The 17853-nt window shown below is 39.0% G+C and overlaps 2 protein-coding genes across 2 annotated transcripts in view; both read left to right on the top strand.

The window, feature by feature from the left end:
- The window catches only part of LOC116562216 (phosphatidylinositol 3,4,5-trisphosphate 3-phosphatase TPTE2-like), a 75775-nt gene that overhangs the window by 39747 nt on the left and 18175 nt on the right, over window positions 1-17853 (top strand). Inside the window, 4 exon segments of the mRNA XM_032294348.1 lie at window positions 473-537; window positions 10258-10318; window positions 11145-11226; window positions 11322-11410. Of these exon segments, the coding sequence (XP_032150239.1) occupies window positions 473-537; window positions 10258-10318; window positions 11145-11226; window positions 11322-11410 (297 nt within the window).
- LOC116562357 (cytochrome c-like) lies at window positions 7307-7656 on the top strand. Its single transcript, XM_032294544.1, has one exon. The coding sequence runs from the start codon at window positions 7339-7341 to the stop codon at window positions 7654-7656; it is 318 nt and encodes a 105-aa protein (XP_032150435.1). The 5' UTR covers window positions 7307-7338.

The raw sequence follows: 17853 nt of genomic DNA, 5'->3' as shown, positions 1-17853 counted from the left end.
CTAGTAGTTATTCTAAGTCCCAAGGATCCCAGAGAGACCTCTTCGCTTCATAGAACCCCAGAGAATGTGGTCACTGCTTTGTAGATCTCAGGTTTTCTGAGTCAGAGGGCTGCAGAGCACTTTGGAAGTTCCCACCATCACTGGTGCCCAGAACTCTTGAATCTTCTCTGATATTTAAGATAAGAAATAAATTCTAAGAATAAGAGGATCTTCAGAATGAGGCCGACATAAGTACACGGAATATGGTTAGAACCAGTAGAGTCTCAAGAAAACCATGCCAGTTTAATGGCCATTATGTTGTATAATTTAATATGTTATTTTATTATCCTGAGTATTAGCTCCTTTCTGTCAACCTCTATCTTAAAAGTCTTTTTTTCTGTGAAAATGGAGTCTAATTACATATAAATTAATTTTTTGTATGTTATTTGAAATCTATAATAATGTTTGTAATAGTGATGATTTTGACTTTCAGAACGTATTATCGCTATGTCATTTCCATCTTCTGGAAGGCAGTCTTTCTATAGGAACCCAATTGAGGTAAGGATATTTCTCTGACAAATACTCATTTCTCAGTGAATGTAGACTGTGTAGTCATAAGTTTAATATTGACCCAGAAATGGCAGTATTCTTTTTCAAGTAAAAAATTCATAACGGATTGATTCCAGTTACAATTGTACCAGTGGTTACAAACCACCCCAAAACTTACTGGCTTATAACAGCAACTATTTATTTGGCTCATGATACTGTGGTTTGTGAATTTGGGATGGGCTTAACTGTCCAATTTGGGTGCTCACAGAAAGGATTTCCTATCGCAACTAAGCTCATTCATGTATCTGTGGGCAGCTACTGGGTCATCTGAGGACTGGCTAGTCTAAAATGCCTTGGCTACTCTCAACGGACAGAGCTAGTGCATGCTACATGCACCCCCCCAAGGCCCAAGGCCCAAGGCCCGTCCCATCTGGCACCCACTGCTGCCAACAGCCCCACCCCCTTCACCAGCAGAGCCGCCATATGCTGCATGCACTTCTAAGGCCCTGAGGACTGGCCTACCTGGTGTCTACCCTGCTGGTGGCAACACCCCACAACTAGCAAAGCCACTGCACCTAGCATGCCTATGCCTAGGGCCTAAGAACTAATCTGAATGATGGCTCCCACCCCAAGAAAAGCCATACCACTGTCTGCACAAACTCTCACCATCAGGCCACTGAGGCACCCACAGACAACACTGAATGCTGATTACAGCCAAAGAATTCAAATGAAGACTATATGGCCAGGTGCAGTGGCTCACACCTGTAATCCCAGCATTTTGGGAGGTCGAGGTGGGCGGATCATGAAGTCAAAAGATCAAGACCATCTTGGCCAACATGGTGAAATCCTGTCTCTACTAAAAATACAAAAATTAGCTGGGTGTGGTGACACATACCGATAGTCTCAGCTACTTGGGAGGCTGAGGCAGGAAAATTGCTTGAACCCAGGAGGCGGAGATTGTAGTGAGCTGAGATTGCACCACTGCACTTTAGCTCAGCAACAGAGTGAGACTCCACCTCAAAAAGAAAAAAAAAAGAAGAAGACTATATTGCTGTAGCCACCCAAAACCAAAGTCAAAGTATCCTACTCAATGAACACTATAGGAGACAACTATTGGAAAAAGCATTTCTCTGTGAAAGCTCCCTAATATTGGAAGAGGCAACTGTTTCCCTAGATGTGCAAAAATCAACTTAGGGCCACAAGAAACATAAAATGCAGGAACGTTACACCTCCAAAGAAACACAATAATTCCCCGTTAACAGATCCTGTATTTTAAGAGTATATCAAATGACTAAGAAGGAATTCAAAATAATGATCTTAAGAAAACTCTATGAGATTCAAGAGAATACAGATAGACACATTGATGAAATTAGAAAAATAATTTATGATCTTCTGAGAAATTCAACAAATATATATATGTCATTAAAAACCAGACAGAGATCTTGGAGCTGAAGAATTTAAGGAATAAAATAAAAATACAATCAAGAGTCCAGGTGCAGTGGCTCACACCTGTTATCCCAGCACTTTGGGAGGCCAAGATGGTGGATCACTTGAGGCCAGGCATTCAAGACAAGCCTGATTAACATGGTAAAATCCTGTCTCTAAAAAATACAAAAATTAGTTGGGTTTGGTGGCACATGCCTGTAAATCCCAGTTCCTTGGGAGGCTGAGGCATGAGAATTGCTTGAACCCAGGAGGTGGAGGTTGCAGTGAGCCAAGATTGTGTCACTGAACTCCAGCCTGGGTGACAGAGCAAGTCCCTGTCTCAAAAACAAACAAAAAAAAAAAAATCAAAGGCTTTAAAAACAGGCATGGGAGAGATACGGCCAAAATCTAGGAAGCTCAAAGGTTCTCAAGTAGATTAAACCCAAAAAGATCTTCCCTGAGGTACATAATAGTCAAACTGTCAAAAGTCAAAAAGAGGGAATATTGTTCGAGTGCAGTGGCTGATACCTATAATCCCAGCACTTTGGGAGGCTGAGGTGGGTGGGTAATTTGAGGCCAGGAGTTCAAGACCACCGTGGCCAATATGAAGAGACCCCATTTCTACTAATAATAAAAATTAACTGAGTGTGATGACATGCACCTATAGTTCCAGCTACTTGGGAGGCTGAATCATGAAAATTGCTTAAACCCAGGAGGTGGAGGTTACAGTGAGTTAAGATCACACCACTGCACTACAGCCTGGGTGACAGAGTGAGACTGTCTCAAAAAAAAAAAAAAAAGAAAAAGAAAATATTAAAAATGATAGTAAAAAAGTCACATATAAGGGAACCTCCATTTGATTAACAGTGGGTTTCCCAGTGGAAACTTTACAGGTCAGTAGACAATGAGATGGGTTGATATATTCAAAGTATTGAAAGGAAAAAGGAAAAAAAAAAAAAAAAACCTGTCAACCAAGAATACTATACCCAGCAGAGCTATCCCCTAGAAATGAGAGAGAAATAAAATATTTCCCAGACAAGCAAAAACTGAGGAAATTCATCACCACTAGACTGGCCTTACAAGGTCTGCTTAAGGTGGTGCTACATCTGGAAGCAAGAGGATGATTACCATTGTGAAAACACACGAAAGTATAAAACTCACTGGTAGATCAGATACACACATGAAAAAGAGAAAGGAATCAAACTTTATCACTACAGAAAAACACAAAACCACAAAGATTTTTTAAAATATGGAAGAAAAGAACAAAGGATATGCAAAACAACCAGAAAAAAATGAACAAAATGAGAAGATAAAACCTTATCTATTTATAATAACTTTGAATGTAATGTAAACAGATCAAATTCCCAATTAAAAGATATAGAGTTGATTGCCAAGATTAAAAAAAAAAAAAAAAGACCTAAATATATACTGCCAACAAGAAACTAACTTCACCTGTAAAGGTACACAGACTGAAACGGAAGGGATAGAAAAAAATATTTCAGGCAAACAGAAACCAAAAGTGAGCAGGGGTAGTTATGTAAGATAAAACAGACTTTAAGTCAAACTGTATGAAGAGACAAAGAAGGTCATTTTATAATGATAAAGGGACCATTATAAGATCATAATAAGATATAATAATTGTAAATATATATGTACCCAACACTAGAGCACTCAGATAAACAAGGGAAATATCATTGGATCTAAAGGGAAAGATAGACTCCAATGTAGTCATATTTGGGAACTTTAATATCCCATGCTTAGCACTGGAAAGATCATCTAGACAGTAAATCAACAAAGAAATATCAGATTTAAGCTTACAGATAGGGATAAGTTCTGGAGTTCTATAGTGCTGTAGGGTAACTACAGTTAACAATAATTTATTATATATTTTTAAATAGAGAGGAGATTGAGTATTCCCAACACAAATATTTGAGGTGATAGATATGCTGATTATCCTGATTTTATTATTATACATTGTATACAGGTATTGAGATATCACTCTCTACCTTATAAATATGAACAAGTATCATGTGTCAATTAAAAGTATTTTTAAAGAATGAAGGAAAAAGATTTTTTAAAATGAAAGAAAATAACGTGACTTGGCTGAATGGCCCCATGTGGTCTCTCATTCTCCAGTAGGCTGCTTCAGGCCTGTTCACATGATGGCAGAGGCAAGAGTCCCAGGAGCAGCAATCAAAACAATGCAAATCCTCTTAAGGCCCAGGCTCAAAATTAGTATATTACTTCTACTCCATTTTATTGGACAATGCAAATTACCAGTCTGGATTCAAGAAGTAGAAAATAAACTCCAAGAATTGATGGAAGGAATTTTAAAGAATTGTGGCCGTTTTTGACAGTCTACTATAGGGAGGAAGGATGGGGATGTTATAACCAAAATGTGTGTTCTTAGGTTAAGATCCTAAATTATATTCAGGGCATACTGCTTTAGGCTCTGTGGATGACTAAATTAATTTCAAACATACAATGCTGTTTACTGTGAAATGCTAGCTGAAAGGATCATTGTTTAATTTTATGTAATTTGTAATACTTATTATACCTCAATAAAAATATAATTATTGAAGACTGACATCAGTTGCTGAGAGGTGAAAGGAATACCTCTCTGCAGCGTGTTAGCTCAGGTCTCAACAGGACAGGGCCGCAAGTTCAGCTACTTCCCAGAAAATGGCCTGAATCACCGACCTGAGTCATCATCCCATGACTGGAGAATATGGACAGATTATTTTATCAAGAAACTGGTGATAAACCAAGGGCTATAGGAATTAAGAACTAGGGCTAAAAAAGAAATGTTTAGAGTGATCCAACATGGCCAATTAGAAGCAGCTGCAGTCCACAGTATTCAGGAAGAGGAATGAAAAGAGGCGAGTAAATTCAGCACCTGCAACTGAGATATCCAGATTCTCACATTGGGACTGACTGAATGAACAGCTCAACCTATGGAAAACAAAAGTGGAGAGAGGGTACAACGGCCCAGCAGGGAGCAGCGTGGAGCCAAAGAACCCCCACTCCGAGTCAAAGGAGGCAGTGAGTGAGTGTGCAATCCTGCCCAGGAAACTGTGCTTCTTCCATGGATCTTTGCAACCTGTGGATCAGGAGATACCCTTGTGAGCCCATGCCACCAGGGCCTTGGGTCTGATACACAGAGCTGTGTGGAGTCTCGGCACATCAGCTGCTCAGGCACACACAGAAACCCAGGAGTTTTGCATACTCCAGCCCCTGAGATCTTCAGCACAGTAGGAAATCTGTCCATACATATCTCTGGGAAGGTGGCTGAATCCAGGGAGCAGGCAGTGTCATTCTGTAGGCCCCATTTCCATGGCACCTCACAAGTTAAAACCCACTGGCTCGGAATCCTAGCCAGTCACCAGCAGTGGGTTGGAGTCTGCCTCAGATGAGTCTGAGTTTTCGGGGAGCTGGGGAGGCACAGCCAGCATCACTGTGGTTCATAGACTCAGCCACTCCAGCCTGCCAGCTATGGAGAATACAGACCGTCTGGACAAAAAAGAGTTCCCCACAGCATAGCTAATCATGACCAGACTGCTTCTTTAAGCAGGACCCCAGTTCATTCCTCCTCACTGGGCAGGACTCCCTACGGGGGCTTTATCTACTCCAGCAATGGTTCTATGGACAGAGATTTCATCTCTCCCTGAAATGGAGCTCCTGGCGGGAGGAGCAGCTGTCATCTCTGCAGCTTGACCAACTCAGCCACTCCAGCCTGCTAGCTTTGGAGAATACAGGTGGTCTAGAGAAGGAAGTGTCCCCAGAATGTAGCACACCTGCTCTACCCAAAGGCAGCCAGACTGCTTCTTTGGATGGGTCCCTGATCCCATGCCTCCTGACTGAATGAGAACACCCAACAGGGGTCTCCAGCCACCTCCTGCAGGTACGTGCAAGTTGGTCAGTATACCCCTGGGATAGAGCTTCCAAAGGAAGGAGCTGGCTGCCATCTTTGCTGTTTTGCAGGCTTCACTGGTAATAGCTCCAGGTACTGGAGAAACTTAGGTGACTGGGGTCTGGAATGGACCCCCAGCAAACTGCAGAAGCACTATAGTAGAGTGGCCTGTTAAAGGAAAAACAAACAAACAGGAAATAACAACAACTGCTCAAAGAAATCAGAGAATACATACAAAAAATGGAAAAACATTTCATGCTCATGGATAGAATAAATATTGTGAAAATGGCCATACTACCCAAAGCAATTTACAGATTCAATGCCATTCCCATTAAACTACCATTGAAATTCTTGACAGAATTAGAAAAAAAAAACTATTTTAAAATTTATATGGAAGAACAACAAAAAGAGCCTGAGTAGTTAAGACAATCCCAAGCAAAAAGAACAAAGCTGAAGCCATCCCGCTACCTGACTTCAAACTATACTACAAGGCTACAGTATCCAAAACAGCATGGTACTGGCACAAGAACAGACATGTAGACCAACGGAACAGAATAGAGAACTCAGAAATAAGACCGCACACCTACAACCATCTGATCTTCAACAAACTTAACAAAAACTAGCCTTGGGGAAAGGACGCCCTATTCAATAAATGGTGCTGGAGTGCTGGTTAGCCATATGCAGAAAATTGAAACTGGACTTCTTCCTTACACCATATACAAAAATTAACTCAAGACTTAAATGTAAAACCTCAAACTGTAAAAACTCTAGAATAAAATCTAGGCCATGCCATTCAGGACATAGGCATGAGCAAAGATTTCATAATGAAAATGCCAAAAGCCATTGCAACAAAAGCAAAAATTAACAAATGAGATCTCTGATATACAGAGTCTACAAGAAACTTAAATTTATGAGAAAAAAAAACACCATTAAAAAGTGGACAAAGGATATGAACAGACACTTCAGAAAAGAGACATACATGCAGTCAACAAAAATATGGGGGAAAAAAAAAACTCAACCTCACTGATCATTAAAGAAATGCAAACAAAAGCACAATGAGATACCATCTTATGCCAGTCAGAATGGCCATTATTAAAAAGCCAAAAAACAACATATGCTGGCAAGGTTGCGGAGAAAAAGAATGCTTTTATACTGTTGGTGGGTGTGTAAATTAGTTAAACCCTTGGGGAAGACAGTGTGTCAAATCCTCAAAGACCTAGAGGTAGAAATACCATTTGACCTAGCAATCCCATTACGGGCATATACCCAAAGGAATGTAAATCATTGTCTTATAAAGGTACATGCATGCACACGTGTTTATTGCAGTAGTATTCACAATAGCAAAGACATGGAATCAACCTAAATGCCCATCAATGATAGATGGGGTAAAGAAAATGTAGTACATAGAGAGAGTAGGACATCTGGCTTCCAAGTGGGAACCTTTGTAGCGCCATTGACGAAAGAGAGAATTAAATATGGGTGATGCTGAGAAAGGCAGGAAAATTTTTGTTCAGAAGTGTGCCCAGTGCCACACCGTGGAAAAGGGAGACAGGCACAAGACTGGTCCTAATCTCCATGGCCTCTTCAGGCAGAAGACAGGTCAGGCCATTGGATTCTCTTACACAGACACCAATAAGAACAAAAGCATTACCTGGGGAGAGGATACACTGATGGAGTATTCGGAGAATCCCAAGAAGTACATCCCTGGAACAAAAATGATCTTTGACGGCATTAAGAAGAAGGCAGAAAGGACAGACTTGATAGCTTATCTCAAAAAAACTACTAGTGAGTAGTAATTGGCCACTGCCTTATTTATTACAAAGCATGAGAAATTTCTCATGACTTTTTTATGTGTACCATAATTTAATAGCTCTCATACACCAGAATTCAGATCATGAATAACTGACTGTTGGGCAGTCCTGATTTAAGACTAAGGCTGGTTTGTGGTTAAATGAGTAACTTTGGTCTTTGAATTTTAATAGTAATTCCAATTCAGTAAATGCTATCACTGTATGCCCCTTCTAAAGATATGATTAGACTTTGTAAATAATGTTCAACTTTTCAAAGATGGTGAGTGCCATCTTAAAACTTATTGAAGACCAGTTTTATATTTAGATTGATATAACTGGTTATGTGAATATATTTAAATACTGGGGAAACTCCTTTACTGTCTCAGAACCAAGTAAGATTCACCTGTATTTTGTGTTTATTTCCCTCTTAAAGGCCAGGGTTGAAGATGAGGTAGCAATGTCTGCTTTATATTTTGGGCCTTAGCTATGTCAATCTAATTAGAATTCCCGTTATTTAAAATGGTTCCCTTTACTTATTAAAGGCATTTTAGTATAGTTTATGCGTAATATCAAATAAAGATTATTTAACACTTAAAAAACAACAAGAACAACAAAAAGAAAATGTGGTACATAAACATCATGAAATACTGTGAAGCCATAAAAAGGAACAAGATTACATGCTTTGCAGGGCCATGGATGGAGCTGGAAGCCATTGTCCTCAGCAAACTAACACAGGAACAGAAAACCAAACACTGCATGTTCTCACTTATACATGGGAGCTGACGATGAGAACACATGGGTATATGGTGGGGAACAACACACACTGGGACCTGTTGGGAGGAAGGGTGCAGGGGAAGGAAGGCATCAGGAAGAAAAGCTAATGGAATGCTAGGCTTAATACCTAGGGATGGGAGGATCTGTGCACTAAACCACATGGCACACGTTTACCTGTGTAATAAACCTGCATATCCTGCACATGTACCCCTGAACCTAAAATAAACGTTGAAGTAAAAAGATGTATAAAATGATCTGTATGTATGTATGTATGCCCTGATGTAAGTACACATATGTATATGCATGCATATATAATCACATTTTTATTGAAGTATAATACATATGGTTAAGTTGCACTAATCAAGTGTATATCTTGATATTATACGTAAGTATATTTGCATGTAACCAACACCTCTGTCAATATATTGATCTATGACTGATTTCCAATTAATTGTTGTAAAGATATAAAGTATCAAGGTTCATGTTTCTCATAGAGCTATCAATCCCTCCTGTACCATTTATTGTAAAGAGCATAATTTCCCCCAATTAATTGCAGAGGTATGTTTATTGCAAATCAAGTGAACATATATGCGTAGGTCTGTTTCTGGGCTTTTGTCCTTTCATTATGACTTGTCTATACAGTTTTAATCTTTTTGACTTATTATTTCCTCCTACCAGAGAAAACCAGTTTAATAAATGGATGACTTTGATACCTTAATTTTATTTTTCTCAATATTAAGCCAGTAAACATTGCTCTGAGGGTACCATATTAATTTTGTGTCATTTTTGTTGTTGCACAGAGATATAGTGTGTACATGTGTATGTTTCAGAAAGATATATTTCCAAAAAATAGTGGGACTCATATACTGGTATTAACTGTATTTTAAATAATAACTACTATTTGTTTTTCATTTTAAAGGTTATACATATATATACACGTGTGTGTGTGTGTGTATATATATATACACACTCATAAGTACACATATATCTTCATTAAAAAAAAATAAGAGAACAGAGGAGCCAAAAAAGTCTCCATATTGTTACCAGTTATTTAAAATTTGATATAATGTTTATCTTTTTCTGTCATGCATACACACAATCATACTATATACTTTTTGCATTTATTTGTTTACATAGTGCTTAGGTAGACTGTAACATGCAGATCACTATCTTAAGACACATCTATTCAGAATTAAATTTAAATAAGAGCCAATATGAATCAGATTTAAATAAGAACCACAATAACTGTGAATTAATGATTTGGAACAAATTTACTTAGTTAACCAGCTAAATTACTTATCTGGTAGCTTTAAACAGCGTGTATTTACACTAGAGACTAATCTGAATAGCCAAACACACTTTGTGGACTATGTGAAAAAACACAGTGGATTAACACTTGAAATTTCCATACCCTGGTATTCCCTGAATCTCCCCTAGAAGATGCTGGTGAGAGACAAATTAATAGAAAGTAGTAACCATTGGGCTGGGCGTGGTGGCTCACGCCTGTAATCGCAGCACTTTGGGAGGCCGAGGCAGGTGGATCACGAGGTCAGGAGTTCAAGACCAGCCTGGCCAAGATGGTAAAACCCTGTTTCTACTAAAAATACAAAAAAATTAGACAGGCATGGTGGCATGCAACTGTAATCCCAGCTACTCAGGAGGCTGAGGCAGAGAATTGCTTAAACCCGGAAGGTGGAGGTTGCTGTGTGCAGAAATTGCGCCACTGCACTCTAGCCTGGGCGACACAGTGAGACTCCATCTCAAAAAAAAAAAAAAAAAAAAAATGGTACCATGTGGATATATAAGGTGTGTGTGTGTTTTTTTTTTTAGGAAGTTGTACGGTTTCTAGACAAGAAGCACCCAAACCACTATCGTGTCTACAATCTCTGCAGTATGTACATTACTCTATATGTTGCTATATGGCTAGAAAATAGATTACTGCATATAAGAAGATGATTTTGTTTTTTATATTGCATTTAATCATAAGTATTTGGTGGTGGTGAGGAATGAATTTAAAAATCCCTACCTTGGACTGGCCCCATTTGGTAGGAGTTAGCCCAGCAGCACAAAGCACTCTATGAAGGAGGCAGTTCTGGCAGGACCAATGAGGCTGGCATGGAGGTAAACCATTTTAGGGAAGATCTATTCTGGCGATATTAGGTTTAGGAAAATCTTTCTGTTTGTCCTGCCAGATTATGTTATGAGGACATAGACAGTTTAACAAATGAGTCCTCTGATCCATTAGCAGTGGGTTGTGATGAGAGCAGGGCCATAGACGGGAAAAAAGCAAAAAAAAAAAAAAAAAAAAAACTCTGTAGAAAATAGGTTGTAAACCAGCTTACCACTCTGTCTCTCTTGATTTTTCCCTCTGCCTGTATACTCAATAGACATTTTCAGGAGGCAATCTTTTTGGTCAGCTTCATTTGCCTCTTGTGTGGTTTCTAACTACTCTGCAATAATATAATGAGTAGTCTGCTAGAAAGTTAAAAATTACACCTATTAAAAATAAGTTGAGTTTAGGGTACATGAGTTGGATAAGCCACTATTATTCTTACATTTTTGAGACTCTTACATTTATTTTAGAGCAGCAGGAGCAACTTGGAGAGCTTTTTTTGAAGATGGATAAGGAATTTCTAATAAGATATGTTAACCTATTAATAACTTCATTTACTATGGTATTACCCATAGAGATATGACATACGTATTATTTATTTTAGGTGAAAGAGCTTATGATCCTAAGCACTTCCATAATAGGGTCAGTAGAATCATGATTGATGACCATAATGTCCCCACTTTACGGTAAGTTTTATGTTAAGTTGACTATCAGAGGGCTAAATATATTGGGCTTAATTTTTTGAAAATAATTTAACTAAAAATCTTAAACTTGGAATCAGTGAGATGGTGGTATTCTCAAAGGAAGCAAGTGAGTGGATGGCTCAAGATCCTGAAAACATCATAGCGATTCACTGTAAAGGAGGCAAAGGTAAAACATTTTCCTTTTTATTTCTCCCTTTCTAAAGACATGTAACTATAAATATAGTACAAGAGCAAGATACATATTGTTATTAATAAGTATTAATAATTGTTAGCATTTTAAAATATTAGCTCCGAGACTGAAAGAAGGGAAGGAGAAAGGAAAGAGGAGAGGAGGAAAGGTAAGAGACAAGGAGAGGATAAGGAAGGGAAGAAAGTAGGGAAAAAAAACTAAGGAAGGCTGAGCATATTTTCCCTTTTTTTTCTATTTGGATTTCTTTATTTTTGGTTTTCCAGTTTATATCTCTCAAAATACAAATAGTCTTTCATTTTAGAATGTGAGAGTACTTTTATTCAAGGTGGCTTTTTATTTGTAAATTAACAAATAAATCAATATATTTATGGTATACAACAACATTTTTTGATATATGTAAACACTGTGAAATGGCTAAATCAAGCTAATTAACATATGCATCACTCCACATACTTTTTTGTGGTGAGAACATTTAAAATCTACTCTCTCAGCAATTTTCAAGTATACCTTATTATTAACTGTGGTCACTATGTTGTACAATAAATCTCCTGAATTTACTCTTCCTATCTAACTGAAATTCTGCATCCTTTAACCAACATCTCAGACAGGATGCAGTGGCTCATGCCTGTAATCCCAGCACTTTGGGAGTCCGAGGCGGATGGATCACCTGAGGTCAGGAGTTCAAGACCAGCCTGGCCAACATGGTGAAACCCTGTCTCTACTAAAAATACAAAAAATTAGCTGGGTGTGGTGGTGTTTGCCTGTAACACCAGCTACTTGGGAGCCTGAGGCAGGAGAATTGCTTGATTATCGGAGGTGGAGTTTGCAGTGAGCTGAGATTGCACCATTACACTCCAGTCTGGGCAACAAGAACAAAACTCCATCTCAAAAAATAATAATAATAAAATAAAAACCAACATCTCCACAATCCCCTCACTTTTGTCCCCCCAGTCCCTGGTAACACCCTTCTATTCTCTGCTTCTATGAATTTGACTTTCTTAGATTCCACAAATAGGTGAGACATGCAGTATTTGTCTTTCTATGCCTGGCTTATTTCACTTAGCATAACATTCTCCAGGTTCATCCATATTATCTCAAGTGACAGGATATCTTCTAAGGCTGAATAGTATGCCCTTATGTATATATACCACATATTCTTTATCCATTCATCCATTGATGACATTTAGATTGACTCCATAGCTTGGCTATTGTAAATAATGCTGCAGTGAACATGGGAGTGCAGATTTCATTTCCTTTGGATATATACACAAAAGTGGAATCTCCAAATCTTATGGCAGTTATATTTTTGTTTTCGTTTTTGTTTTTTTGAGGAACCTCTGTACTGTTTTTCATAATAACTACTAATTTACATTCACACCAACAGTGTACAAGGGCGTTCTCTTTTCTCTACATCCTCACCGACTCTTCTTTTGTCTTTTTGTTTATGACCATCCTAACAGGTATGAAAATATTTCTTTGTGATTTTAATTTGCTTTTCCCTGATGATTTTAACATTTTTTCATATACCTCTTGGCCATTTGTATGTCTTCTTTTGGGAAATATCTTTTCAGGTTCTTTGCCCATTTTCTAGAGAAGTAACTTGTTCTCTTGCTATTGTGTTGTTTGAGTTCCTTTTTTTTTTGAGACGGAGTTTCGCTCCTGTTACCCAGGCTGGAGTGCAATGGCGCGATCTTGGCTCACCGCAACCTCCGCCTCCTGGGTTCAGGCAATTCTCCTGCCTCAGCCTCCCGAGTAGCCAGGACTACAGGCACGCGCCACCATACCCAGCTAATTTTTTGTATTTTTAGTAGAGACGAGGTTTCACCATGTTGACCAGGATGGTCTCGATCTCTTGACCTCGTGATCCACCCGCCTCGGCCTCCCAAAGTGCTGGGATTACAGGCGTGAGCCACCGCACCCGGCCGAGTTCCTTTTTTTTTTAAAAAAAAAAATTAACCTGTTATCTAATGTAAGCTTTGCAGATATTTTCTCCCATTCTGTAGTTGCCTCTTTAAAATTGTTTCCTTTGCTGTGCAAATGCTTTTTAGTTTGATGCAATATCATTTGTCTATTTTTCCTTTTGTTGCCTATGCTTTTCAGTCATATCCAAAAAATCTTGGCCCAGACCAATGTCAAGAAGATTTTTCCCTGTGTTTTATTCTAGTAGCTTTCCAATTTCACGTTTCACAGTTAAGCGTTTACTTTGAGTTGATTTTTGTATATGGGGTGAGATAGGGTGCACTTTCACTCTTCCAAAAGTAAATATCCAGTTTCCCCAGTATCGTTTATTGAAGAGACTGTCCTTTCCCCATCGTGGATTCTTGGCACCTTTCTCAAAGATCAGCTGACTATAAATGCATGGATTTATTCTGGCCTTTCCATTCTGTTCCATTGGTCTATAATGTCTGTTTTTGTTCCAGTAATATTTAAGGTTGTTCTTATATTTTGTGAGAATCTTTTAGATGAAGGGAGCCAACAGAGATGCTATTTCAAAAATTATACTGGAATTTTGATAGTGTAATGATAAAAAGAAATTGACATTGGTGGGATTAAAATGGGGGAAAAAGCCATTTGTAAATCCAACCAATTTAAGTTCAGTTAGATTTTCTCTCATTCAGGTGTAGGCTTTAAATAATCATCTAAGCATATTTCACAATTTTTAGCAAACATAAAGAATTACATTTTTAGTGGACTCTGAATCAATTTTTATATCAAATTCCAGGAAAACATAACACTGTAAACTGACTTATATAACTCAGTAAAATCAAGTTTTAGTGTTATTGGCTAGTTTCAAACCCATTAGTTAATATACAAATTCTGTGTTTAGCCATAGATTAGTTAATATACAGGCTCTGGCCTGCCTTGCTAAGTTGGGGAAGTTCTCCTGGATAATATCCTGAAGAGTGTTTTCCAACTTGGTTTCATTCTTCCCGTCACTTTCAGATACACCAATCAGATGTAGATTTGGTCTTTTCATATAATCCCATATTTCTTGGAAGCTCTGTTCATTTATTTTTACTCTTTTTTCTCTAATCTTGCCTTCTTGCTTTATTTCATTGAGTTGATCTTCAATCTCTGATATCGTTTCTTCCACTTGATTGATTTGGCTAATGAAACTTGTGTATGTGGCTGGGCATGGTGGCTCATGCCTGTAATCCCAGCACTTTGGGAGGCCAAGGTGGGCAGATCACAAGGTCAGGAATTTGAGACCAGCCTGGCCAACATAATGAAACCCCGTCTCCATTTAAAATACAAAAAATTAGCCAGGTGTGGTGGTGGGCACCTGTAATCCCAGCTACTCGGGAGACTAAGGCAGGAGAATCGCTTGAACCTGGAAAGCAGAGGTTGCAGTGAGCCACGATCGTGCGGTTGCACTCCAGCCCGGGAGACAGTGAGAGACTCTGTCTCAAAACAAAACAAAACAAGAAACTTGTGTATGCTTCACGAAGTTCTCGTGCTGTGTTTTTCAGCTCCATCAGGTCGTTTATGTTTTTCTCTATGTTGGTTATTCTAGCTAGCATTTTGTCTAACCTTTTTTCAAGGTTCTTAGCTTCCTTACAATGGGTTAGAACATGCTCCTTTAGCTCAGAGAAGTTTATTATTGCCCACATACTGAAGCCTGCTTCTGTCTATTCATCAAACTCATTCTCCACCTAATTTTGTTACCTTGCTGGTGAGGAGTTGTGATCCCTTGGAGAAGAGGCATTCTTGTTTTTTGGAGATTTCAGCTCTTTTGCACTGGTTTCTTCCCATCTTTGTGGATTCATCTACCTTTGGTCTTTGAAGTTGGTGACCTTTGAATGGGGTCTCTGGGTGGACGTCCTTTCTGTTGATGTTGAAACTATTTCTTTCTGTTTATTAGTTTCCCTTCTAACGGTCAGGCCCCTTGGCAACAGGTCTGCTAGAGTTTGCTGGAGGTTCACTCCATACCCTGCTTGCCTGGGAATCACCAGGGGGAGCTGCCAAACAGCAAAGATTGCTGTCAGTTCCTTCCTCTGATAGCTTCATTTCAGAAGGGTACCTGCCAGATGCCAACCAGAGCTCCTCTGTATGAGGTGTCTGTTGGCCCCTACTGGGAGTTGTCTCCCAGTCAGGATACACAGGGTCAGGGAGCCACTTGAGGATGCAGTTTGTCCCTTGACAGAGCTCAAGTGCTGTGCTGGGAGATCTGTTGCTCCCTTCAGAGCTGCTGGGCAGGGATGTTTTAAGTCTGCTGAAGCTGAACCCACAGCTGCCCCTTTTCCCAGGTGCTCTGTCCCAGGAAAGTGGGGGCTTTATTTATAAGTCCCTGATGGGCTGCTGCCTTTTTTCAGAGATGCCCTGCCCAGCAAGAAGGGAAACAAGTGACAGTCTGCCTGAAGAGACCTTGCTGAGCTGCTGTGGGCTCTGCCCAGTTGCTGTGTAAACTTCCTGGTGACTTTGTTTACACAGTCGATGTTAAAACCACCCACCTGAGCCTCAGCAGTGACAGATGCCCCTCCCCCCACTGAGCTCATAGAAGGGCTTTTTGCATTCATAGGTGTTTTATTTGTTTGTTTTTGAGATGGTGTCTTGCTCTGTTGCCCAGGCTGGAATGCAGTGGCATGAACTTGACTCGCTACAACCTCCACCTCCTAGGTTCAAGCAATTCTCCTGCCTCAGCCTCCTGAGTAGTTAGGATTACAGGCACCCACCGCCACGCCCAGCTAATTTTTGTATTTCTAGTAGAGACGGGGTTTCACCATATTGGCTTGGCTGGTCTTGAATTCCTGACCTAGTGATCTGTTTACCTTGGCCTCCCAAAGTGCTGGGATTATAGACATGAGCCACCACACCTAACCAATTCATAGGTTTTTAAATTATGGATTCAATTTTGGAGCTTGGTATTGGTCTGGTCAGGGTTTCACTTTATTTTTGATTCAATCTTGGGAGGTTCTGTGTTTCCAGGAATTTATTCATTTTCTCTAGATCATCTAGTGTATATGAATAGAGGTGTTCATAATAGTCTCAGGACATTTTATATTTCTGGGAGATTGGTTGTAATGTCACCCTTGTCATTTCTGATTGTGCTTATTTGGATCTTCTTTTTGTTAATTTAGCTAGCAGTCTATTAATTTTGTTTGTCTTTTCAAAGAATCAATCTTTGGTTTCTTTGATTCTTTTTTTTTTTTTTTACTGCATTTTACTTCACATGGGGTACATGTGAAGAACATGTAAGATTGTTACATAGGTACACACATGGCAGTGTGGTTTGCTGCCTTCCTCCCCATCACCTATATCTGGCATTTCTCCCCATGTTATCCCTCCCCAACTCCCCCCCTCTGCTATCCCTCCCGTTTCCCCCCCCACAGACCCCAGTGTGTGATGCTCCCCTCCCTGTGTGGTTTCTTTGATTCTTTGTTTTGATTTAGGGGTCTCAATTTTGTTCCGTTTCCTCTGATTTTAGTTATTTTTTTTCTTCTGCTAGGTTTGGGGTTCTTGTTTTTCTAATTTCTCTAGGTGTGATATTTACATCGTTAATTTGAGATTTTAATAGCTTTTTGAAGTACACATTTAGCACTATAAACTTTCCTGTTACACTTCTTTTGCTGCATCTCAGAGATTTTTATGTTGTGTTTCTGTTTTCATTTATTTCAAATAATTTTTTTATTTCTGCCTTAATTTTGTCATTTACCCAAAAGTCATACAGGAGCAAGTTGCTTAATTTCCATGTAATTGTGTGGGTTTTAGAGATCTTCCTGGTATTGGTTTTTATTTTTATTCAACTGTGGTCCAAAAGAATGGTTGATATGATTTTGATTTTTTAAAATTTATTGGGGCTTGCTTCATGGTAGAACATGTGGTTGATTTTGGAATGTGTTTGGTGTGCAAATGAGAATAATGTGTGTTCTGTGGTTGTTGGGTGGAGTGTTCTTCAGGTTCCTATTAGGTCCAATTGGTCAAGTGTTGAATTTTAATGCAGAATTTCTTTGTTAGTTTTCTGTCTTAATGATCTGTGTAATGTTATCAGTGGGTGTTTAAGTTCCCTGACTATTGTTGTGTGGCTAAGTCTTTTCATAGGTCTAGAAGTATCTGTTTTATTAACCTGGGTGAGCCAATGTTGGGTGCATATATATTTAGGATAGTTAAGGCTTCTTGGTGAATTGAACTCCTTATCATTATGTAATGCCCTTCTTTGTCCTTTTTTACTATTGTTGGTTTAAAGCTTGTTTTATCTGTTTTACGAAGTGTAGCCCCTGTTCTTTTTTGTGTTTTGTTTGTATGATAGATCTTTCTTCAACCTTTTACTTTGAACCTATTGGTGTTGTTACATGTGAGATGGGTCTCTTAAAGACAGAAGACAGATGGGTTTTGTTTTTTTAATCCAACTTGCCACTCTGTGCCTTTTCAGTGGTGTGTTTAAAACATTTATATTCAAGGTTAATGTTGACATGTGAGCT

Source organism: Sapajus apella, unplaced genomic scaffold, assembly GCF_009761245.1.
Source record: "Sapajus apella isolate SASKATOON/1434 unplaced genomic scaffold, GSC_monkey_1.0 scaffold32, whole genome shotgun sequence".
NCBI lineage: Eukaryota > Metazoa > Chordata > Mammalia > Primates > Cebidae > Sapajus > Sapajus apella.
The sequence above is the reverse complement of the archived record's forward strand: the minus strand, read 5'-3'. Positions and strand labels throughout refer to the sequence as shown.

Bases quoted from the DNA above. Each gene is read 5' to 3' on its own strand.
- LOC116562357 (XM_032294544.1), top strand. From the start codon at position 7,339: ATGGGTGATGCTGAGAAAGGCAGGAAAATTTTTGTTCAGAAGTGTGCC.